General features: G+C 37.3%; 1 protein-coding gene across 2 annotated transcripts in view; it reads left to right on the plus strand.

Annotated features, from left to right (window-relative positions):
• BAZ1A (bromodomain adjacent to zinc finger domain 1A) overlaps positions 1-20,483 on the plus strand; it is a 63,459-nt gene that overhangs the window by 31,404 nt on the left and 11,572 nt on the right. Inside the window, exons 9-21 of one of the 2 annotated variants that reach the window (XM_032111505.1) lie at positions 304-470; positions 1,259-1,354; positions 3,703-3,841; positions 4,272-4,418; positions 6,691-6,786; positions 6,914-7,138; positions 7,797-7,962; positions 8,231-8,344; positions 9,483-9,607; positions 11,215-11,823; positions 14,393-14,556; positions 14,739-14,893; positions 17,398-17,546. In XM_032111505.1, coding sequence (XP_031967396.1) covers positions 304-470; positions 1,259-1,354; positions 3,703-3,841; positions 4,272-4,418; positions 6,691-6,786; positions 6,914-7,138; positions 7,797-7,962; positions 8,231-8,344; positions 9,483-9,607; positions 11,215-11,823; positions 14,393-14,556; positions 14,739-14,893; positions 17,398-17,546 — 2,352 coding nt within the window. The remainder of the gene's footprint in view (positions 1-303; positions 471-1,258; positions 1,355-3,702; positions 3,842-4,271; positions 4,419-6,690; positions 6,787-6,913; positions 7,139-7,796; positions 7,963-8,230; positions 8,345-9,482; positions 9,608-11,214; positions 11,824-14,392; positions 14,557-14,738; positions 14,894-17,397; positions 17,547-20,483) is intronic. The other variant, XM_032111506.1, reaches the window with a different exon arrangement.

Below are 20,483 nucleotides of genomic sequence, written 5' to 3' on the forward strand. Positions count from 1 at the left end.
TCAATTGATAGAAACCAGTAAACAAGTAATAACCTTCTTTAGACTCATAAAAGCAGATATATTTAACTTTATTACCATGTTGACAACCTTGTAAAACATGTCTAATTCTTAGGCTTGAAACTGTAAAGAACTTTCTGTAAAGAACTTTCAAGTGTTTGAATATCTGGTTGGTGTGGAAATAATTCAGTCTTCATAACAATATCTTTTTCATATGGTAATTATAAAAAGATCAGTCTGTTTATCAGTTAAAACTAATATTTTACAAAAGAAAAAATAACTTAGGTTTGTTTTTTTCCTTTATAGCTTTTGAAAAAGCTAAACTAAAACAAGAGAAGGCAAATGCTATAGAAGCTAGGAAAAAGGAGAAAGAAGATAAGGAAAAGAAGAGAGAAGAATTAAAGAAAATTGTGGAAGAAGAAAGGATGAAAAAGAAAGAAGAGAAAGAGAGACTCAAAATAGAAAAGGAAAAAGTAATGCATTTGAAGTATATGTGTTTCATATAGGAGCAATATAATGGCTTTCTAATTTCCTTGTTTCTTAGTCGCTGTTTCGAGTTATTTTCCATTAATCATTTTCAATTCCTAGAAGTGCACTTCAAAAGAATAGGCAATTACAAGATTTGATTATGGGTTTGTATTTCTGGATAACATTCTCTATAATTTTAGTTTACCAAAAGTTCATTTTGAATTTGAATTTATTTCTGAAGTAATATGGTGGGTTTGGGTTTTTTTTTGCTAATAATGCATAAAACTATTTGATTTGATGGTTGTCTTCATTTTGAAGAATCTCTACTGCATCAGACTGACAGCATATCTGATGCTTGGGGGTTTCTGTGTGCATTCTCTTTGGATGTAAATGGCTAAATAACTTTTTGTCAATTGAATATGAAGAAATTACATATTCTACTATATTTTACCACAGCCACATTCACTATCTTATTTTGATGGTCCTCCTGAGGCAACTTTCATAAATGCCATCTAATTTTTGATATTTTTCTTCAGCCACTTCCATTAAAAAGAAAACAAAACCCAAAACACCCCCCCCAACAAAAGCAACAACTAGTCCAACAAAGTATCACCACATTTAAATATTTTTGCCAGTATCATTTTATACAAAATAAAAATTAATAGATCACTCCATTCTAATGAAATGTAATGTTTTACTTTTCAGTGTGATTGAATAGTAAGTGGTGCAGTTTTAGAAATTGCAATGGGGCTATGTAACGATATTTTATACACAATTTTGACTTTTTTTTCAGGAAAGAGAGAAGCTGCGTGAGGAAAAAAGAAAATATGTGGAATACCTGAAACAGTGGAGTAAGCCTAGAGAAGATATGGAGTGTGATGACCTTAAGGTATGATTGAATCTGGAATAGCTGAAGGTTGTAGTTTGCAGGGTCTCCAGATTGATTAGATTCCCTAATGCAGAGGCAAACCTAGATCTGATTGGAATGCTTGAGGCTGTGAGTCATCTGCAGTGTGTAATACTTATTTCCCAGTGGCAATGTTAATAGGATCATCTGCATCTGCATTTTCAACCTCCAGAAAAGCTTTACAGGCTGTGCTCAGTCTACAGTGGAGTATTTCAAAGTGCTGGCATTACTGTGTGGTGGGTATTGAGTATACCTGATTCTTCTGTTAAATATACAAGATGAGCTCACTTAGAACAAATGTGAGTTGTTTAAAAGATTTGAGTAATGAAAAAACTAAATTTTTGGCTGCAAAAGGTGGAAAAGACATTGGCTTGTTACTTCCTGTGGCATTCTTTCGATTTAAACTATAGCAGTATACTATGTATACTATAATATACTATATATATCATGTTTAATGAGCATCTTTCATGATGGTACTGGAAACCTGTAGAAAGTAACAAGAATTTGCTACTCAAGTAACTTAGGTTTCACACAAGAATATAGTGTGGCTGTACATAACAGAAGATCTTCCAGTGTTACACATTTATGTACACTTTATTTGGATTAATTTTGGCAGGAGATAGTGAAAGGAGGCAAATTGTCAGAAACACAAGGATGAGAGTTTGCGATACACAAGAAGATGTAACAGAAGTGCATGGAGGGCAAGTGGAAATAAAGGAGAGTGTTACATGAATTCAAGTGAAAACACTGATTGGGAGGAATATGAGAGCTGTATGTATTTGCAAGGAGAGCTGTATGGCCATTGAAGATGGGAGTGAAAACTCTTAGCTGTGTAGAAAGGGAAAGGAAGCTGAAGAAAGGGGAAAAGACCGTTGCTGAAAGGGGAGAGCAAGCTGTGAAAACAGTGCTGCTGTGTTTCTACTGGAAAGAAAAAAGGAGAGGTGGAAAAGCAGTGTCATCATTACAGTGAGACACTGCTGCTCTACTCTGCCCACTCTACTCTGCCAGTGCAGCCTCACCTTGAGTGCTGTGTGAGTTTTTGGGCACTGCAATATAAGAAAGACATGAAGCTATTAGAGAGTGCCCAACGGAGGGAAAAAAGGATGGTGAAGGGCCTGGAGGAGAAGCCATATAAGGAGTGGCTGAGGTCACTTGGTCTGTTCAGCCTGGAGGAGACTGAGGGGACACCTCATCACAGTCAAGTTTCCTCGTGAGGGGAAAGGGAGGGGGCAGACACTGATCTTTTTCTCTGTGGTGACCAATGACAGGACCCAAGGGAATGGCCTGAAGCTGTGTCACGGGAGGTTTAGGTTGGATATTAGAAAAAGGTTCTTCACCCAGAGGGTGTTTAAGCACTGGAACAGGCTCCCAAGGGCAGTGGTCACAGCACCAAGCCTGACAGAGTTCAAGAAGCATTTGGACAATGCTCTCGGGCACATGGTGTGATTCTTTCTTTACGTGGATGGTTTTGAAGAGATTCCCTTCTCTGGAAATTTATGAAATACCTTACTGTGTTCTTCTGAAGCATAGTATTCAGCTTTCTTCTTTTTAATATTTGTGAGCTACCACAGTTGTGGAAAGGAGACATCATTCTGAAAATTGTTCAACTATGTCTGCTAAGAAACAGTAAATGAAGACAAATCTTAGAGTTACATGAATATACAGTAATTTCAAAATCAAACTTGATGTTAGGCGCTGTCATCTGTGATTTGGAGGTGGTGTCTCTGTTAAGTGGTCTTGTGTATATATGGTTACATCAGCTCCCTTTAACATGTCTTCAGCTACCGTAAGTGCCTTACAAATGCAATAAACCCAGTACCAGAACACGCAGTTGTTAGACATGATCTTGCATATCCTGGTATTAGAAAGGCGTGTTTTATGTGAATGTGTTGGGTTTTTGTTTGCTTGTCTTTGCGAGCAATCATGAGTAACTTTTAAGAGTATGTTTATTTTTGCTTGTCTGGACAGTTCAGGAAGCTGAAATTCAAAACTCTTGTGAAATAATACAGGTATAAAGCAAAAATCTTGACAGCCCATGTTATTAAGTTGTGGCAGGATTAACTTCATTTAATAAAGATACAAACTTCATGGACGTGAATAAACTTCTTTTTGAAAATTTTACATTCAAGTTGCATGCTCGTTGGTTTCCAAAGTTAGTGCTATCACCACTGTTACCATGATAAATGATTATGTCCTGTGGGACTCTTTTTAGTAAAATGTAAAGAAACTCAACAAACACATTCCTTAGAATAATACACTCTTTGGTTTTAATCACTTGTGTACTCTGCAGAAACCAAGTACTATATTAAGTGGTCCCATTTGGTTTGCAGGAACTTCCCATTCCAATGCCAGTGAAGACGAGACTTCCTCCTGAGATCTTCGGTGATGCTCTGATGGTTTTGGAGTTTTTACATGCTTTTGGGGAACTTTTTGATCTTCAAGATGAATTTCCTGAAGGAGTGACTTTAGGCAAGTTGTCATTTATGTGGCAAGATGCCCCATTTTGATGGTTTCCCTTCTACCAACCAACCAAACATCTTAAGTACACACAAGTACCACTGCTAGAGAATTTTCTGTGTGGCTTTAATCTGTCAGTGCTAACACATGCACATCAATCCAGTTTTCAGTTCACGGTCAACTCCATGGCGTTTGTAAAATGAAAATTAATTTTGGTGTACAAGTTGTTATTCTACTTGTACTTTTTTTCTTGCAATTGTATATTAAGAAAACGTTTCGTCAGCACACTTTCTGACACCATCATTTTAGGAATATATGCAGTAAATTATGGAAAAGTAACTTAATTATCATACCTGAAGGAAAAAAATGTTTTTATTTTTCAGTACATAATTTTTTTTCCAACTTTGCGGCAAAAGTGACGCTTCTTAAACTTTATTCACAGAGGTTTTAGAGGAAGCTCTTGTAGGAAATGACACTGAAGGCCCACTATGTGAATTGCTGTTTTTCTTCCTGACTGCCATCTTTCAGGCAATGGCCGAAGAGGAAGAGGAAGTGGCCAAAGAGCAAATAGCTGATGCTGAGACCAAAGGTCAGATCCTTAATTTTACTGCTGAAAAGCTGAAATTGCACTGGAATTAACTTTAAGCTGCATGATTTATGGCATTCCTTTGTTAACCTTGCCTTATTATGCATGGATATTATATGTAAATGGGCTTGTTTTTTCTCTTTTATCTGAAATTAAAGCCTTAAACTGGGCATGGACCACAGGGTCTGCGGGGAGTAGAGAAAAAGGAAGCTCATTGTTACTAGGATTGTATCCAGCAAAGCATAATAAGCTTTTAACAGCATTGCTTGTGTTTCGGAGGTGCAGGAAGCATCTTTACCCTCCTCCTCTTCCTCCAGCACTGTTACGTGTTTCTCCTGAGGGTCAGGAAACAACTAATTTTCCTAAGTCTTCTCAAAGGTATCTGTATCTATAAAAAAAATCTGTACCCAATTAGATTAAAAACTAAAACTCCCCAGCACAACTATAATGGAGAATTGAATATTCATTGTTCTTCAAGACTTGAAGGTATGCATCCACAGCTCCTGGATACTACCATGTGTGTTCTTTCAGTGAAGAGTCTCACAGTCACTCTGACTTTGGTCTTCGCTCTCAGGCTGATGATACACCCATTTTCAGAGGCATTCAGTGTGCACTAACCACTGATCAGAAGGAAGCGCAGGCTTTGTTCAAATTTGTGATTCTGTGTTTTTGGGTTGCCAGATTGCTGACTAAAGGAGAAGCTTTGACCCATCCTCCTAGCCTTTATTTCATTAGGGGTAGATAAATACATAAGAGCACTCCGTGTTTGAGGTTGAGTGAATTCCATGGTGCCCCTACAAGCCAGCTGTGGGCGCTATCTTCAGTAACAGAGGCTGCTCTTGGTAGTTGAATAAAGTTACAGATTTGATACAGTGTTAATAAATTTAGACTGTATTTTAATTACTGTTGAATTTAGTAATTAAGCTGTATTTGTTAACTGCTGAGCGTATTGCCTTGGCAGTACAAGCAAGGATTCCATTATCGGGTAATCATAGAATAGTTGATTAGATTCTATATTATTCATATGGCTGATCAGAAAAAACATAATGTAACTCTCTTATTTTAATTTGACTTCATGGGACTGCCATGTGCAAAAGTCTGCCATTTTCTTTGTCATTTAGCCGAGTTGTGGGTAAGGCACTTCATTTCTTATGTTTTACTTACCTCAGAACTTTCATTTCTTGTCACTCTTGTTTAGACATCTTCTTTCCCATAAAAGAATTACACAGTCTTGGCTTTGTAATTCTGGCTAACCAAACTAGCAGTAGTCAGCATGTTTGCTCAGTTAAATTCTGTACAGGCAGCATTTCTGTAACGGAGAACACCATGGATGTGTGGTTTTGGGGTGTACAGTACTTTCTCAAACTGTATTACATAGTTAGAGTGAGAGGGGAGGTGCAGAGATTAATTTTGCAGTGTCTGGGTGACAGTTTTCAAGCAACATTCATCATCATACGGGACTGTTGTGGATTTGCATTTTATGCAGTCTTTGTGGTTTGACTTGGTGACTTTAACTGCTTAATAATTTGGATTTAAATAAAGTGAAATTGTTGAAACAGCATACAGTGCTAAAAATACTCTGTCAACCCTCTGGAGAAATACCTGTAAGTGCTGAGGAAACCTTTGTTTAAGAAACAGGAATTTGCTGTTTCTCCCTTTCACTTCCCTGCTTTCCTGGTCAGTTTGCTTATGTATGGTGATCATTAAGTGCAGGTGCTTGGTTTGGTGAAATACGATTTATTTGTAATGTCTTAGTAATTGTGTTTGTGCAGAACAGGCTGTATCGAAGTTACAGATAGAAAGTATAAAGTGAATGGTGATAGCCAGTATCAAAATATGTGATTGGTTTGAGTTAAGCTTCCTAAAAACAAAATTATGGTAAGAAAAACAGTTCATTTGAGGAAAGGAAATACAGGTACTCTTGCATTGCTACTTGTCTGCGCTTTCGAGCGTGTTCCTGGATTTGCTTTTGCTGCCTTTTATGTTGCCGTTGTGCATGTTTTGTGTGTTGCGGCTGCTTTAACAGCTTATGTGGTTCTTGCTATATATAGCATGCGATGCATGTCCTTAGCTTTTAGCTGGATTTTTTTAGTCGCATTTAAAGATCTGTAAATTTTCATTTGGATGTTGAATTGAGTTTTGAATACATTGATGCATCTGTAAATATCATCCCTCTTTTTGCTTTGTCTGCAACTCTTAAAACACAGCTTCCTTTCCTCCCCTCCACAGTACAAGTTTTAATTTGCACTAGAATAAAGTGTTTATTTCCTTAAAGATTTAACAGAGGCTTTGGATGAAGATGCAGACCCCACAAAATCTGCACTGTCTGCAGTTGCAACTTTGGCAGCTGCATGGCCCCAGTTACATCAGGGTATGTGTGGGTTTCACTTCTTGTTTTGTTACTTTAATTATTTTCCTCTGTATTTAAAGCACTGTTTTTATATTTATGTACATTTAAATGTCTATATAAAATGACTGTTCATTCTTCTCAACTGTAGGCTGCAATTTGAAAAACTTGGATCTCGATAGCTGCACTCTTTCTGAGATTCTCAGACTTCACATTCTAGCGTCAGGTGCTGATATAACATCAGCCAATGCAAAATACCGTTACCAGAAACGAGGAGGGTTTGATACTACTGATGATGCTTGCATGGAGCTGAGATTAAGTAATCCTGGTCTCTTGAAGAAACTTTCAAGTACCTCAGTATATGATTTGTTGCCAGGTAATAAAAGACAATACATGTTAGAGATTATTAGATTGCTCATTAAGTGATCAAGTTTGCAACTGCTTCAGACCAATAATGGTCAAAATTTACTGTATCATAGAATAATTGAGTTTGGAACGGATCTCTGGGGATCATATGTAGACCAGCAGTCATCCGCTATGCTTCTGTCCCCACAAGTGCATCCCACCCCATCAGAGACTGCAGAGCTAGGCAGTCTCATTACTTCTGAGTAGCTTTTTTTTCATCCCATTTCAAAAGTGTTGGTGTTACTTGCAGAAGGGGATCTCCCTGGAGGAAGAACTGAAGTGTTTGATTCAGCCCCTGGTTTTTTTTCCCGTGTTCTCATTTGGGTCTTTTGTTCACTATTTGGAAATGGGGAAAAATTTCTGTCTACTGTTCCTTTATCTCTATTTTGAAGATAATACTGCATTTTACTACTTCTTTCGGTGGCAAAAGTTAATAAGTTAAAGGCTTGTGTGTCTGAGCAAAGCAGATACGCTTTCAGGAAATGTCTCTGCAAGTGCAGCTGGTGCACTACTAATGTTTGTTCACTTGTTGTTGAGTGAGAACAAATCCAGTCTGGAGTCTGTAGGAGTTAGGCTTATTATCAATTGTATCAATAGTGAAATATAAACATTGGTCTAAATTTTATTAGGAGAAAAGATGAAGATCCTTCATGCTCTCTGTGGGAAACTTCTGACTCTTGTCTCCACTCGAGATTTCATTGAGGACTCTGTTGACGTGCTACGACAAGCAAAACAGGAGTTCCGGGAATTAAAGGCAGAACAGCATCGCAAAGAACGAGAGGCAGCAGCAGCAAGGTAGAACTAGGATATGGAAAACTAAATTTTGGTGCTGCAAGTGAGATTAACTCCTCAGTTGCAGAAGGCGTATGAGAAACAATAGTAATCTTTCTGTTCTGTGCTGATTTCCTGGGACTGTAGACAGGAGTGAAACAGTTATGCTAAATGTTGTTTTCCCATGTTGCTGCTAGTTTTGGATGATGTTTTAATATAAAAGAAAAAAGATGTGGATAGATCAGATAGCAGATTAATTGCAACTGGTTTTCTTTGTCTTTCTTACTATTAGGATACGTAAGAAAAGAGAAGAAAGGTTAAAAGAACAAGAGTTAAAAATGAAAGAGAAACAAGAAAAGCTGAAGGAAGAGGAGCAAAGAATTCCTGCTGTAGAAATATCTGTTGGGTATGATACATAGTATTACTGTTTCGTAGATCATATAGCACTTTTACAGCTTCGTGGCCAGACCCCACATGTGTAGTTTCATTGACTTGATCATATACAGAGGTATGTTTTAAGTACATAGTCCTTAATGTTGATTTTATTTTTCTTTATAGTGCTGTAGAATTGGTTTATGAAAGTGATTTATTTTTAAAATCAACTTGTGTTATACTCGGAATTCTGTTGAAAGCTTGACAAGAGAAAATTGCAATATCTAGGTTTTTTTGCATTGATTTGTCTTGCATTGATTTCACTTCTCTAAATATCTTCATACAGACCATTATAGTTCATTTTTGAGTTGAGGAATTGATCTGATCTGAGCTAGATAGTACTAACCTCATGTAAAAATTTATTAATCAAATTTAATAGCATTTTTTAAAAAAATGCTGTGTTATGCCAGGTGATCTCCATACAACCAGAGGGTTTTTGTTATGTTAATAAAACTGTATGGGTTCAAGTCGTAAGATTCAGGCATATGCAGCTGTATATGATGCCAGGAAGAAAATCAAACAATACTAAATCTTTGCCTGCATGACGAAGATAGTTAGGTAAATAAATCTGCTTGTAAAGGGTGAGCATGGGCCAAAGATGGATTTGTGCTATGCTTTGGAAATTATAATAAAGAAAAAAAAAATAAATGTTGCCCTGTAAAAACTGCCTGTGTTTTCTGAATGTTTTTAATTATATTTGCTAGATGAGGCAAAAATGTGTTATCAAGCATTTTACAGAATGGTATACATTTTGGGGAGGAAACTTTGCTTAGACATGAAAAAAATTTATATCAATAGAACTACACTAAGATGTCTCCAAAAATGACCTGATTATAATAATACCCTTCAAATGAAAGGGTACCAAAGAGCAGGTTTTAGTCTTTAATACAGAACTTCACATTTACAGTTCAGTGGATTTCTTTTGGGCTTTAATATAGCCTGTGACTTACAGTTTATTTTTTAAAAGCAGTATAGGTATTTTACTAGCTTAAGTACTTGGGAGAGAAAAGTACTCTTTGTGTCAAAGATGCCATATTTTACTGTGTATTTTTCATCATTTAGCTTATATTGCGCAGTTGGTTAGTCAGCTTTTGTTTATTTTGTTGTGTCAGGGAGGAGGAACGGGAAGACCTCGATACTAGTACAGAGAGCAAAGAGATGGAACGTAAAGAGCAAGACATGGACACAGTCACAGAGGATGAAGAAGAGCTGGGACCAAACAAAAGGCGACGAAGAGGTAATGCTATAATGAATTTGTTTGCATACCTGTATTACCTGCATGCATGCAGCTGGCAAGCTCTTGTGTTTTATAGTAAAAGTATCAATCTTTGCTGTAATTATTTTTTAAGGAAAAAAACCCACACTCGAACATGAGCATAATGGGCTATTAAGTACATTGAGCCAGCCTGGTGTAGTTCTTACGGTCAGCTCTATGTTCTTCCACACTGCTGTTTTTTCTTGTCTTCCATACTTGCTGTGTGGATTCCTCTTTTGTCTAAAAAATGTTAGGATGTTGCCTAACAAACCATTATAGGTACTTGCCCTCATAGGAGCTGTTGTAAGAGTTTGGTCTAATAGGAGATGGTGTAGGTTTGATACATTGTTTTAATTTTTTTTTTTTTTTTTTTTTTTTAGTAAACTGCAAAACCAACTGGTATTTCAAAAGAAAATGTTAGATCAGGCATTTGGGTGTAGTTTGCCTTTGCTAATGAAGCAGCATGCCTCCTATACAAGAATAAAATCAGACTTACGTCTAGATTTAATTTCCTCAGCAGCGTGCTAGTAGGAGCTGCAGTGCAGTAAATGGTGCAGCCTGCTGTTCCTAACAAAACATAGATGTCACCACAGGAGGATGAATTGTTGATGGCTTTGGGCTGCTAGCTCATCTGTCTTTCTGCTGGGAAGGCTTTGTGCTGGTGTCTTTGCCAGTGAAAGTCCTGGATGATTGTGGACTGAAGTTGAGAACTTGTGCAGTTCCTAACAGTACCTGGGATGGAAATTCTGAGTCATCCAGTAATACAGATTTACATGTTTACTACAGTTTTGTCATGAGATCCTAAACAGAATTTCAGGTTTCTCAAATACCCATGTTTGAGCCATTGTGACTGGATGACAAAGAAGTGTTTTTATTTCATTCCTACAACTAGGGAATTGAAGGTAACACAGGGAACACATAGAGCTTGAGTGTTCACAGCACGTTTCAGGTTGCATGTATCAATTATGAGACATACTATTGTAGATGACTACCAGGACTTAATACTTTGTTAAACTAAAGATGGGAGCTTGTACAAATTGAGGGGGGGAAAAAATAGTTAATACACTTAAAAATTTAAGTGATCAAGTAAGATACCAGAGTTTGCCATAAAAGCTGTTATGTAGAGATTCTGGTCTTCCTGAGACTTTCGGAGTTTTAAGATCTCATCATTTTGAGTATGATAAATTAAGTCTAACTCATAGCTTGTATTCAATAGTGAAATTGCTAGAATTTTACTTTATCATCATAAGATGTTTCTATAATATATTTTTGAGTTCTTAAAATTTTGGTTCTTTTTGTATGATATTGAAGATGACAGTGTCAGTAAATGAGACTTAGTCTAGTTTCTGCAAAATAAAGGTGTATTTAAAGTGGCTGCCTATTCAGTCAAGGGAATGGGGGTTAATCACTTGAGTTTTTCTTTAATAAAACCAGTATTGTCTCTTGACTGAGCTGATGGTCTTTGACAGTGTAAATCTAGATAACCAGAAAGGACCCGAACTAAAACTTGCTCTTTACTTGAGTTTTCGCTTTAAAAAAAAAAAAAAAAAGTTGTAAATGAATTGCTATCATACTTCTTTTAACTTTAGGAAGGAGAGGGCAAAATGGATATAAAGAATTTACAAGACAAGAAGAGACCACTTGTGAAAAGAGTGAACCCCTTACTGCTGAAGATGAAGAAGCTTTAAAACAGGAACAGCAAAAGAAAGAGAAGGAACTGTTAGAAAAGATTCAGAATGCAACAGCCTGCACAAATATCACCCCGTTAGGTCGAGACCGTCTGTACCGACGCTACTGGATTTTCCCTTCTGTTCCTGGATTGTTCGTAGAGGAGGACTATTCTGGTCTCACAGAAGACATGTTGTTGCCTCGAACCTCTTCCTTTCAGAATAGTGGACAGTCTTGCACAAATGAACCTCAGGTATTCAGTAAAACTGGAGAGTCTTTGAAATCCTCTGAATCTACCTCCAATATTGACCAAGATTCACACACCAGTGTTGTCGTAGAGGTGCCAAGGCCAGTATACAAACCAAACCGTTGGTGCTTTTACAGTTCTCGGGAACAACTGGACCAACTCCTAGAGGCTCTCAATTCCCGAGGACATAGGGAGAGTGCCTTAAAAGAAACTCTTTTACAAGAGAAAAGTAGAATATATGAACAACTAAGCAGTTTTCCTGTGGAGAAATTCCATATTCCAGGTACATGAAAGGGTCTTAATTTGCTTCTACAGATATAACTTCTATATAGTAGTATAGAAACCTCTAATTCTAATTTAATTGTAATTTCTAACATCTAAGAATTATTCTTTAGCTTTCTTTCACTCGATGGAAAACATGTTTGGTTTTTTTCCTTCTTTCCTTTTTTTTTTTTCCCCCCCCACCACTTGACAGACCTTTGTGGTATTTTCTGGTTTCTCATGCTAAAAACGAAAGGCAGTGATTTGTCTGTTATCTTACTGCTTAGTAAACCGGGAGTGGCTTTTAAACAAACAACTTTAGGAAGTAATTTTAGCTTTGGAAAAAGATTAACTGGGGAATAAAAGTTAATATGAGCTAAAAAGTAGCGTAGCTGCGTTGGTTGTTACATGGATTAACTTCAGTGCAGTGGCTTTTTGTGATGTTACTCTTTTCTGGGTTTTTTTTCCCTTTTCTTGCTTTGGCAGACACTCAGTACAGAAGGAAACAGCAGGATAGCAGATGTTTTTATGGGTTTTTAAACATAGGAGTGTACTGAAAACCATCCTAGACCTAGGATTTAGGGGTTTTTTTCCATTTTCTCCTAGCCAAATATTTTGCAATTTATTGGCAAGGCATTGGTTCCCATCACTGATACAATTTTACACATACAAGCTTAAAGCTGGCGTATTTATGGCGTGTTGGTGGGTAGAGAATGTTACCAAGGTGAGGCTCCCTTGGGTAATGTTTAAGAAATTACATTTTGTTTTTAATTATGACAAATTACCATGAGGATTTTGGGTTATCTGTATTCGGGCAAAGGAAAATTATTCAGAGCAGACGCAAATTCTGTTTTCCTGAAGTGTGTATGCTAGGACATGCTGTGGGCTCATCAGATACTGCTAAATTTATAGCTGACCTACCATTTCTTTTGGTGGAAACTAGCAGAGGACAGAGGTTTTGTGTAGTAATTAAGCTATATTTTGAGGCCTTTCTTCTATATTTGGGGTTTTTTTTGTGAGAAAATCTCCATCATCTTCTGATCATTTGAGTTTGTATGTATGGTTCCTTATTTTCTTAATTGCTGCACCTTTATCTGTATTTTGTGTGTTGCTTCGTGTGAAGCAACTTGATTTCCACATAGATTTTTCTTCAGTTTCAATGTTAGAATTGTAGAATAACATCGGGAAAAAAATTAAGGCAGCTTTGAGCTTCACTTTAATAGAGATCATGGAAATTCAGATGCAGTGGTCCAGTACCAATGGTGCCACCACTGTGATAAGCAGGAGTAATAGCCACATGTAGATGTGCTTGGTTGGGAGTTTTTTTGCTGTGGACTCCAGATGTTGCCCTGTTATCTTCACTCAAATGACTTGCAGGACAAGAGGGATTCTCCTGCACTGCAGGCTGTGCTTCTGCCTTTTCCAGTTCCTGCTCAAAAGAGCATGGAAATAAAATTGATATGTGCTGTTAACTTGATTTTATTCCAGTATCCACTAACTTTTCCTTGTCAGTTGTTTGAAAAGCAGTTGCTGCTTTTCTGATTCTGCTCAAGAAAGAATACTGCATTTTTTCTTTGCTTTTAAACTAGAAAGGACATTTCCCACATCCAGGCGTTAGAGTCTATATTTTGAGAGTATTTGCATTATTACTTTCAGTTACAGGGAGTTGTTTCAGTAATTGAGAGCACCTTAGGAATTCATTCTGTGCTTTCTTAACAACAGCTTTATGGTATGGTATTTATTAAATACCTCTTAAATTCTTGCATGTACCTTCTCATCACTGCACTCAAAAGGTTTTAAGGTAAATCCTGTGAATAAAAATGTTCACCACCTATGCAGACTTGCAAGCACTAATTTAGAATTTGGGCAAACTTTCAGCTCTTTACTGTGGCTTTTAAGTTTTTGCATGAACTTTTGAGTTCTCTTAGGAAGAGGTTTTTACTTGACAGCCTATCATCATCAGCTCTCACCTTGTTTTCATAAATTATCATGTTATCTTGCTCGTTTTCCCCCTGCGTTTAATTAGAGGGCACAGTCAGTCTCATCTGTTCCTGTATCGTCATTTCTTTTTGTTTTAAGGTTAGGTTTTTAAATGAGATTTTATCTTGTCTCATTCTGTTAGGTTTTATGATTTTCAGTTGCACATGCTTACTTTAAGTGTTTCTATGATAAAGACACATGCAGGAAAGACAGTTGAAGAGTTCTCTTATAAAATAAGAGCTATCCAGTAATAGAAATATGACTATTTTCTTTTTTTTTCCTCCTTGCACTTAGAGCAGGGTTGGTGTTACTTACCTACTACTTTCAAAAGAATTTTAAGACAAAAGAACTACTTCTAAATTAGTGAGGATTTCTCTCATGTGTTGTTACGAGTGGATGCCAATCTGTTGGTCATCTCTTGAAAGAATACCCTGCTTGGTTGAATCGGATGGGTTAGTTGGTACAGATATTGGTGTTGGCAGGTTGCTACAGGAAGGGAATTTTGAACCCATGAATTCAGCTTGCTCTGGCTTGTACTGTTGTTTCCTCTGCCAACAGCTGCTTTAAAAGAACAAGATCTACTGACGCCAAATTACTTGCTGTTCTTGCAGAAAAACCTCAGAGTGACATCAGACCTCCTATAGGACGGGGAAGGATGCAGAATATCCATGATGGATCTCACCTACCTGCAGAGAAGCAGCTTGAACTGAGACTTAGAGACTTCCTTTTGGACATTGAAGACAGAATCTACCAAGGAACATTGGGGGCTATTAAGGTATTTGTAAATGGTAGCATGTAGGAACACAGTGGTGCCGTCAAGTCTGTAACTTAAATGAGAACTCTTGAATGCTGTGGTTTTACTAAAAGCATAATTAAATTAAATGTAGACAGTAATGGGTACTAAAAGTTTGTGTCCTTTGATTCTTTAGAAACCTCAAATTTGTATGTTTCCTTCAGGTTACAGACAGACAGGCTTGGAGAGCAGCCTTAGAGCATGGACGATATGAGTTTCTGAATGATGAAAACAAAGAAAATGGTATTATTAAAACTGTGAATGAAGAACCTGAAGAAATGGAAACTGATGATCAAGATAAATTCATTGTGAAAGACAGGTAAGAGCTATAGCTTAAATAATGGTTCTTCTCTTTGAGTTTTATAGCAGTGCTCTGGTTTTGTTTGGTTGGGGGTTTTTTGACCTTCAAATTATTATTACCCTCAAATTCTTCCATATGGTGATTTTTAAGATTGTGAATCTTAAAATGTGAGATTTTGCATTGGTTTATAAGTCTCTAAATGATGCTGTTCTATTACCATGTAAGACTAAGGCACCAATTTTTACAACTTTCAGTAGTCAGATATTACACTGTTCAAAGTGAACATTAATTATCAAAGAAGGAACATGTGGATTCATTTTAAAATAATTTTAAGTGCAGGGAAAAATTAAACTGGCAATTGATGTTTTGTTTTCCAGAAGAACCCCCCCCTCCAAAAACCCCCCAAACTGAAAAAACCTCACACAAACAAACAAAAAAAACCTCCAACAAGACACAAAACCAAAACCCACCAAACAAAACAACAAAACAAAAACTCCAATTTCTGAAATGGAGTGTTGAAAAGGAAAAATGGTAATAGCACCATATTGCTGGTTGAACTGGCCAGTGTACCTCATGAGTCACAGTAAGAACCACCAGGGTAACAGGCCATGGTCTGGATTAACTTTAAGCATGGCAGCGAAACGGAGATGTGATCTTACAAGTTTAGGAATGATAATACTTCTGTAGAGCAAGCTGCAACATAGTAAAAGAAAGGAAACCTCAAATCCTACAGTGTTGTAGCTGTTCTGTGATGTTCTGTTTGGTTTTTAAACAAAGACTTGAGACAGATGTGGGTCTCTGATACCAGTTCTTGTTGTAAATCGAACTTCAGAAATCACAGAAATGGTGAAGATTTCCAAATTCTTAATTCTCAGAAGTTATATACTTCTCAGAAATAAAGGTCCACCTTAATATAGTTAATACATACAAAATTGTATGTCTTGATAGGGTGTGAATCTTGAAATACTTCACGAAAAAAGATTCATTCAAGACAGTCATTGTACTAACGTACTGTTTGCCTTATGTATTTTGTGAGGCTTTCTGCTGTTAGACTTTTATAAAAGCTGTATTTCTCAGTGGACTAATGAGTGCTGTGTTGGATGTTGGGAATTTAAAGTTCTTCGAGTTGTTCTCCCATTTTATTTCAGTTCTTGTTCATCACTCTGAATTAGAGTTTTCCTTTAAGACTGTCCTTTGAATCAGAGTTCTCTAGTTGCATGCAAAATGGATGGGGTCATCCTTTATATTAATCACACAATTTACAGACGTTTGGTTCTAGAAAACCACAATAGAGAAATAATCCCCTGTTTTAACTGAGAAGCTGAAATTTATGTTTCCACTTATGCTGGGTACTTGTTCAGTGCCACCTCTCAGCTCAACTGCAGAAGTTTGTAGCTTAATTTTTTTCCATTCGATACTGACTCCATCAGAGTTTCTGAGTAAAGTCTACTCTAATAAAGTCTTGCATATTAAATCAGACTATGGAATTCTGAAATCATGTGACAGATTGCTTTTGATGCAGGGCTTTTTATCCATTTCAGAGCAAGTGACATCTCATTAAGACCTTGGAGTTTGACTAGTGAAATGTAAATAACTATGCAGCTTTCTTTCTGTTTGCTTTCAGGCTCTCAAAATGTGTGTGACTGCAAAATACAATGAACAGCTTTTAAGTGTGAAAAAAGAACAGGGACAACCAAAAGCATTGCTTATTCACGAGAATAAAGCAGAATCCAGGCAGTCTTAATTAGTTGGTTTTTTATAAACCCCAAGTAGAAATTGAATTTTATTTTCAGTGGTGTGAGTTGCTCTCATACATGTTGCTTAATGCTTGTGGTTCAGAATGATTAACTACACTTTGAAATGATTACTTAGTCTTTTGGTCCTGTTTTATTGGAAAACTACCTCTTTGGTGTTTTGTTTGATTGGTTTCAGGGGGTTTTTAGGTTTGTTTTTTTTATTGTTCGGGAGGTTTTTTTAGCACCCTTACATAAGAAGTTAGTATTTTAGGGAGATCCTCCAAGGATGAGAACATACAAGTTAACAATTCTTGATTTACATTTTTAAATTACTTTGTTTTTATTTTGTTTATTTCCTTTTCAAAAATCTTTTGAATTGTAGGGGTCTGTGTACTTCTGCAAATGGATGTGTTCTAAAAGGCTACACTTCACCACTGAAAGTGTTTTCAGCGATGAATGATTGGGACTATATTCTTCACTGAAATCTGTCATAATCTGGCTGATGGAGGTTGTGTCAGATTTTCTGGAAACATTAATAATTGTTTTGAAATTTGTCATCCACATTTCTTGCAATTTGGATAACTGTTACCTAAAGATGATTTATCTAGATGAACTAGGCTAACTGAGAAAACATAGGAACTGGGATAACTAATGTGTCATACTGGTTCATGTCCGTAATCCATGTACATGAAGTTAAAATAAGAAGTTGCTGTGGATACATACATGTGCAAATATCCCTGGTGTTAAATTCAGAGCCAAAGATAATTTAATACCTTTCTCTTTTAGACTTGTTGGGTTAAAAACCGAAGCTCCAAGTGCTGCATCAACAAGTACAAGTACTCCTCAGCCAGTCAGTAACGTGGTCCACTACTTGGCATCTGCACTGCTTCAGATAGAACAAGGAATTGAGCGCAGGTTTCTCAAGGCACCTCTTGGTAAGTCTCAGAATTGAAACTATGTCTCTAATCTTGTGTAAGATTTTGTAACTAACAAACCAGCCAAGCACATCCACCCCAATACTGCAGTAAAACCCCTACCGTGAACCCACTTGGTTTTTTTGTAAGATACTGGGTGCTTTAGAAGGACATCTTGGGGAAAAGAAAAAAGTTAACACACCCACATATATATATGTATATATTAAAATATATATATATATATATATATATAAAATGTATTAATTAACAGCAAATTTTACTCTTAAGTACATGCTTATTTAACATAGATTGTTTCAGTGAGTTTATGTGGCCGTACAGTTTTACTGATGCATTGGGAGATAAATTATGCCCTTAGGCAGAAATGATCAAGCTTTGTGGGGGAATACTATAATTCAGAATTACTGTTGAGGCCAGTTCTAGGTTGTAAAAATGTGTGCTGCTTTTTATACCGTTTCAGTGAAAGCAATATAGGCCTGGTGTATCTGGATCACCTTGTTCAGCAATAACAGAATACTTATAGTAAGTGTAGGAAAGATTTACGTTGCAAACTTTTAAGATTCTTAGGTTTTGCATTTATACTGTAAAACTTGGAAATAAAAGGTTGCAAGAAAAATTTAAACCAAAGCAGGATTATAGCTTGACTTTGACACATATTCCTTACTTGGCTTCCTCTGATGGGGCTCCAGATGTGAGAGAGAAGGGTCCAAAGTGCATAAAGTGACTTTGTTTTCCCATGATCCCTCAGGTCTGGATTCCTTAGAATCCTTTTACAGCTCAGAAGTGGAGTTATATCTTAGAGAAATGTGTAAAGGTGGTTCCTACTTCCCAAGGTGGCTGTCTTAGTCAGATTTCCTGTCTGGATGGCACACTGGGGATGAGCTGTGCTCTGTGCTTGCCGGGCTGCTTTACCTCTCAGCTCTGGTTTGTCAGCGCAGCGCACTCCAGGATCCTCCAGAGTACCAACTGCTACACACCCTGGTAGACTGATACTCTCCTCTCATAATCTCTGTGTATAAAATCCTTATGCTCTGGCAGACTCTGCTGTAGTAGTTGAAGACGAAGATGCAGGTTTTGGTGCGTTAACACAAGATATTAGTGCCCTGTGGTGCAGTTGACCTGAAGTTGTTTCTGCATTTTGGCAGCTCCTGCATGGAGCCTGCTGTCTGGGTATCAGTTGCCACTGAAGATGGGTTTGTGCTATAGATCTGTGCCAGAGACTGACACGTGGGCACGGGTTCCCTTCCACAAGCTTTTGATATCGGTGTGATGACCTCTAGAAGAGGGAAGTGCAGCAAATGGTTGAGATGAAAGGGGAGAGCACAGGAATAGTTTAAACCACAGCTGTTTAAAAGCTTTACTTGGCTTAGTGTTCGGTCAGCTCAGATATGTGTGCACTTTCTAAGCCAGGCATGATACAGCTTATTTCCTGCTATATGACTAGATTTGCAACCTGTGCAACAGTTAACTGACAGTACCGCTAGCATTTGTCCTACTTTTCATATACAAGTTGTAAATACATTGTTCATTATATGCTTCCATTTCTACGCGGGGTGTGAGAGTGTTTTGCCAACGGCCCCCTTCTGACAGTTGTAAGTTTACTATTTCCCTAAGGGGAAGAACATGGTTATTAGAGGTTACGGCCGTTGATCATGGATCCTGAGTTAGAGGAAGAAGACTAAAAGAAGAAAAATGTCCTAGAAGAATTGGAGAGAAAGTTTCTGTGTCTTTTTTTTTGGTAGTTTCAACTCTACCATAACCTTACATTGGTTCATGTTTTTGCCTTACCTTTGGAATGATGGTGTTTTGGTTTTTTTTAACTTGGAAATTCTATTCTCTCTTAGGTGTTTTATACTGAGTGACAGAGGGAGTATATAAGGAAAGCAAATGTACATGTTTTGCATGTCTTAAATCTCTGATGTTTGTTTACTGTAGCGTGCCTGTGCATCTCTTCTGCTGTGAAAAAATGCTACTGCTCTAAGATTACAGTAATGTATAGAATAACCTACATTGCTGAGAAGCAGGAAGGATCCCAGGTGTTCTCTGCTCTGGCTTACTGCCCTAACCATTAAGCGACGGTGTTGGGTTCCCTCTTCCTTTTTGGTGCCAAATATCTCATGTTTTCAGTTTCGTAATGGGCTGCTTTTAGCAGGAGGTGAATCTGAATGAAGGCAAGATTGCGTATGTGTAACAGACAAAGAAAAGTTCTCTACTGAGCTTGGCAAGGAGGTGTTTATAGTGCTACTAAACCATTTAATGAAAAGTAGATGCTTCGTTTTCAGGACTGTCATGTGCTCAGAGCTGTGATGCATCTTTTTCCTGACCCCTGTAGAGTGTGGCCATCATTATTCTTATGATAGAAATTAGCTATAAGTTTGTAACCACTGGGTTTTAGTTTGAGGAGTTACTGGCTTTGACTGTTCCTATACAGATTACTGTGTCTCTGCAGCATTTTCTTTTTTTTTCTAACAGGAGGGTTGTTTTTTTAATAGTTGTTCCAGTTATGTAAGGGAACCAGCTCCTAGACAAAGTGCCTTGCATATCTGTTTCTAATGTTAAATCTGATAATCCCAACTTTTTGGCTGATAGACTTACCGTTGAAGCAAAAATATTGGAAGTCAAGGAAGTGCTAGGAGTTCTGTTTTGGTAGCAATACAAGGGAACACTTGCATTAAAAAGAGTGCCCCCGCATTTCTGCTTTAAACCCCATTGAAAATGCTCTGTCTTTGTCATTGTTTCAGTTCTTGTTTTCACTGCAAAGTTTCTTTGCCCTCTCCATCCCCCCCTTTACTCTACTCTGTTCCTGTTAGAGAATGGAGCCATACTTAACAATTTTTAGTTTTCATTTATGGCTGCTAGTCCTAAAGCCAGCACACTGAAATTCCCTGCAGTCACTGGCAGGTTTATGCCGGTGGCCTCCAGGGTGCAGAGCAGACAAAG

Source organism: Corvus moneduloides, chromosome 6, assembly GCF_009650955.1.
Source record: "Corvus moneduloides isolate bCorMon1 chromosome 6, bCorMon1.pri, whole genome shotgun sequence".
Taxonomy (NCBI): domain Eukaryota; kingdom Metazoa; phylum Chordata; class Aves; order Passeriformes; family Corvidae; genus Corvus; species Corvus moneduloides.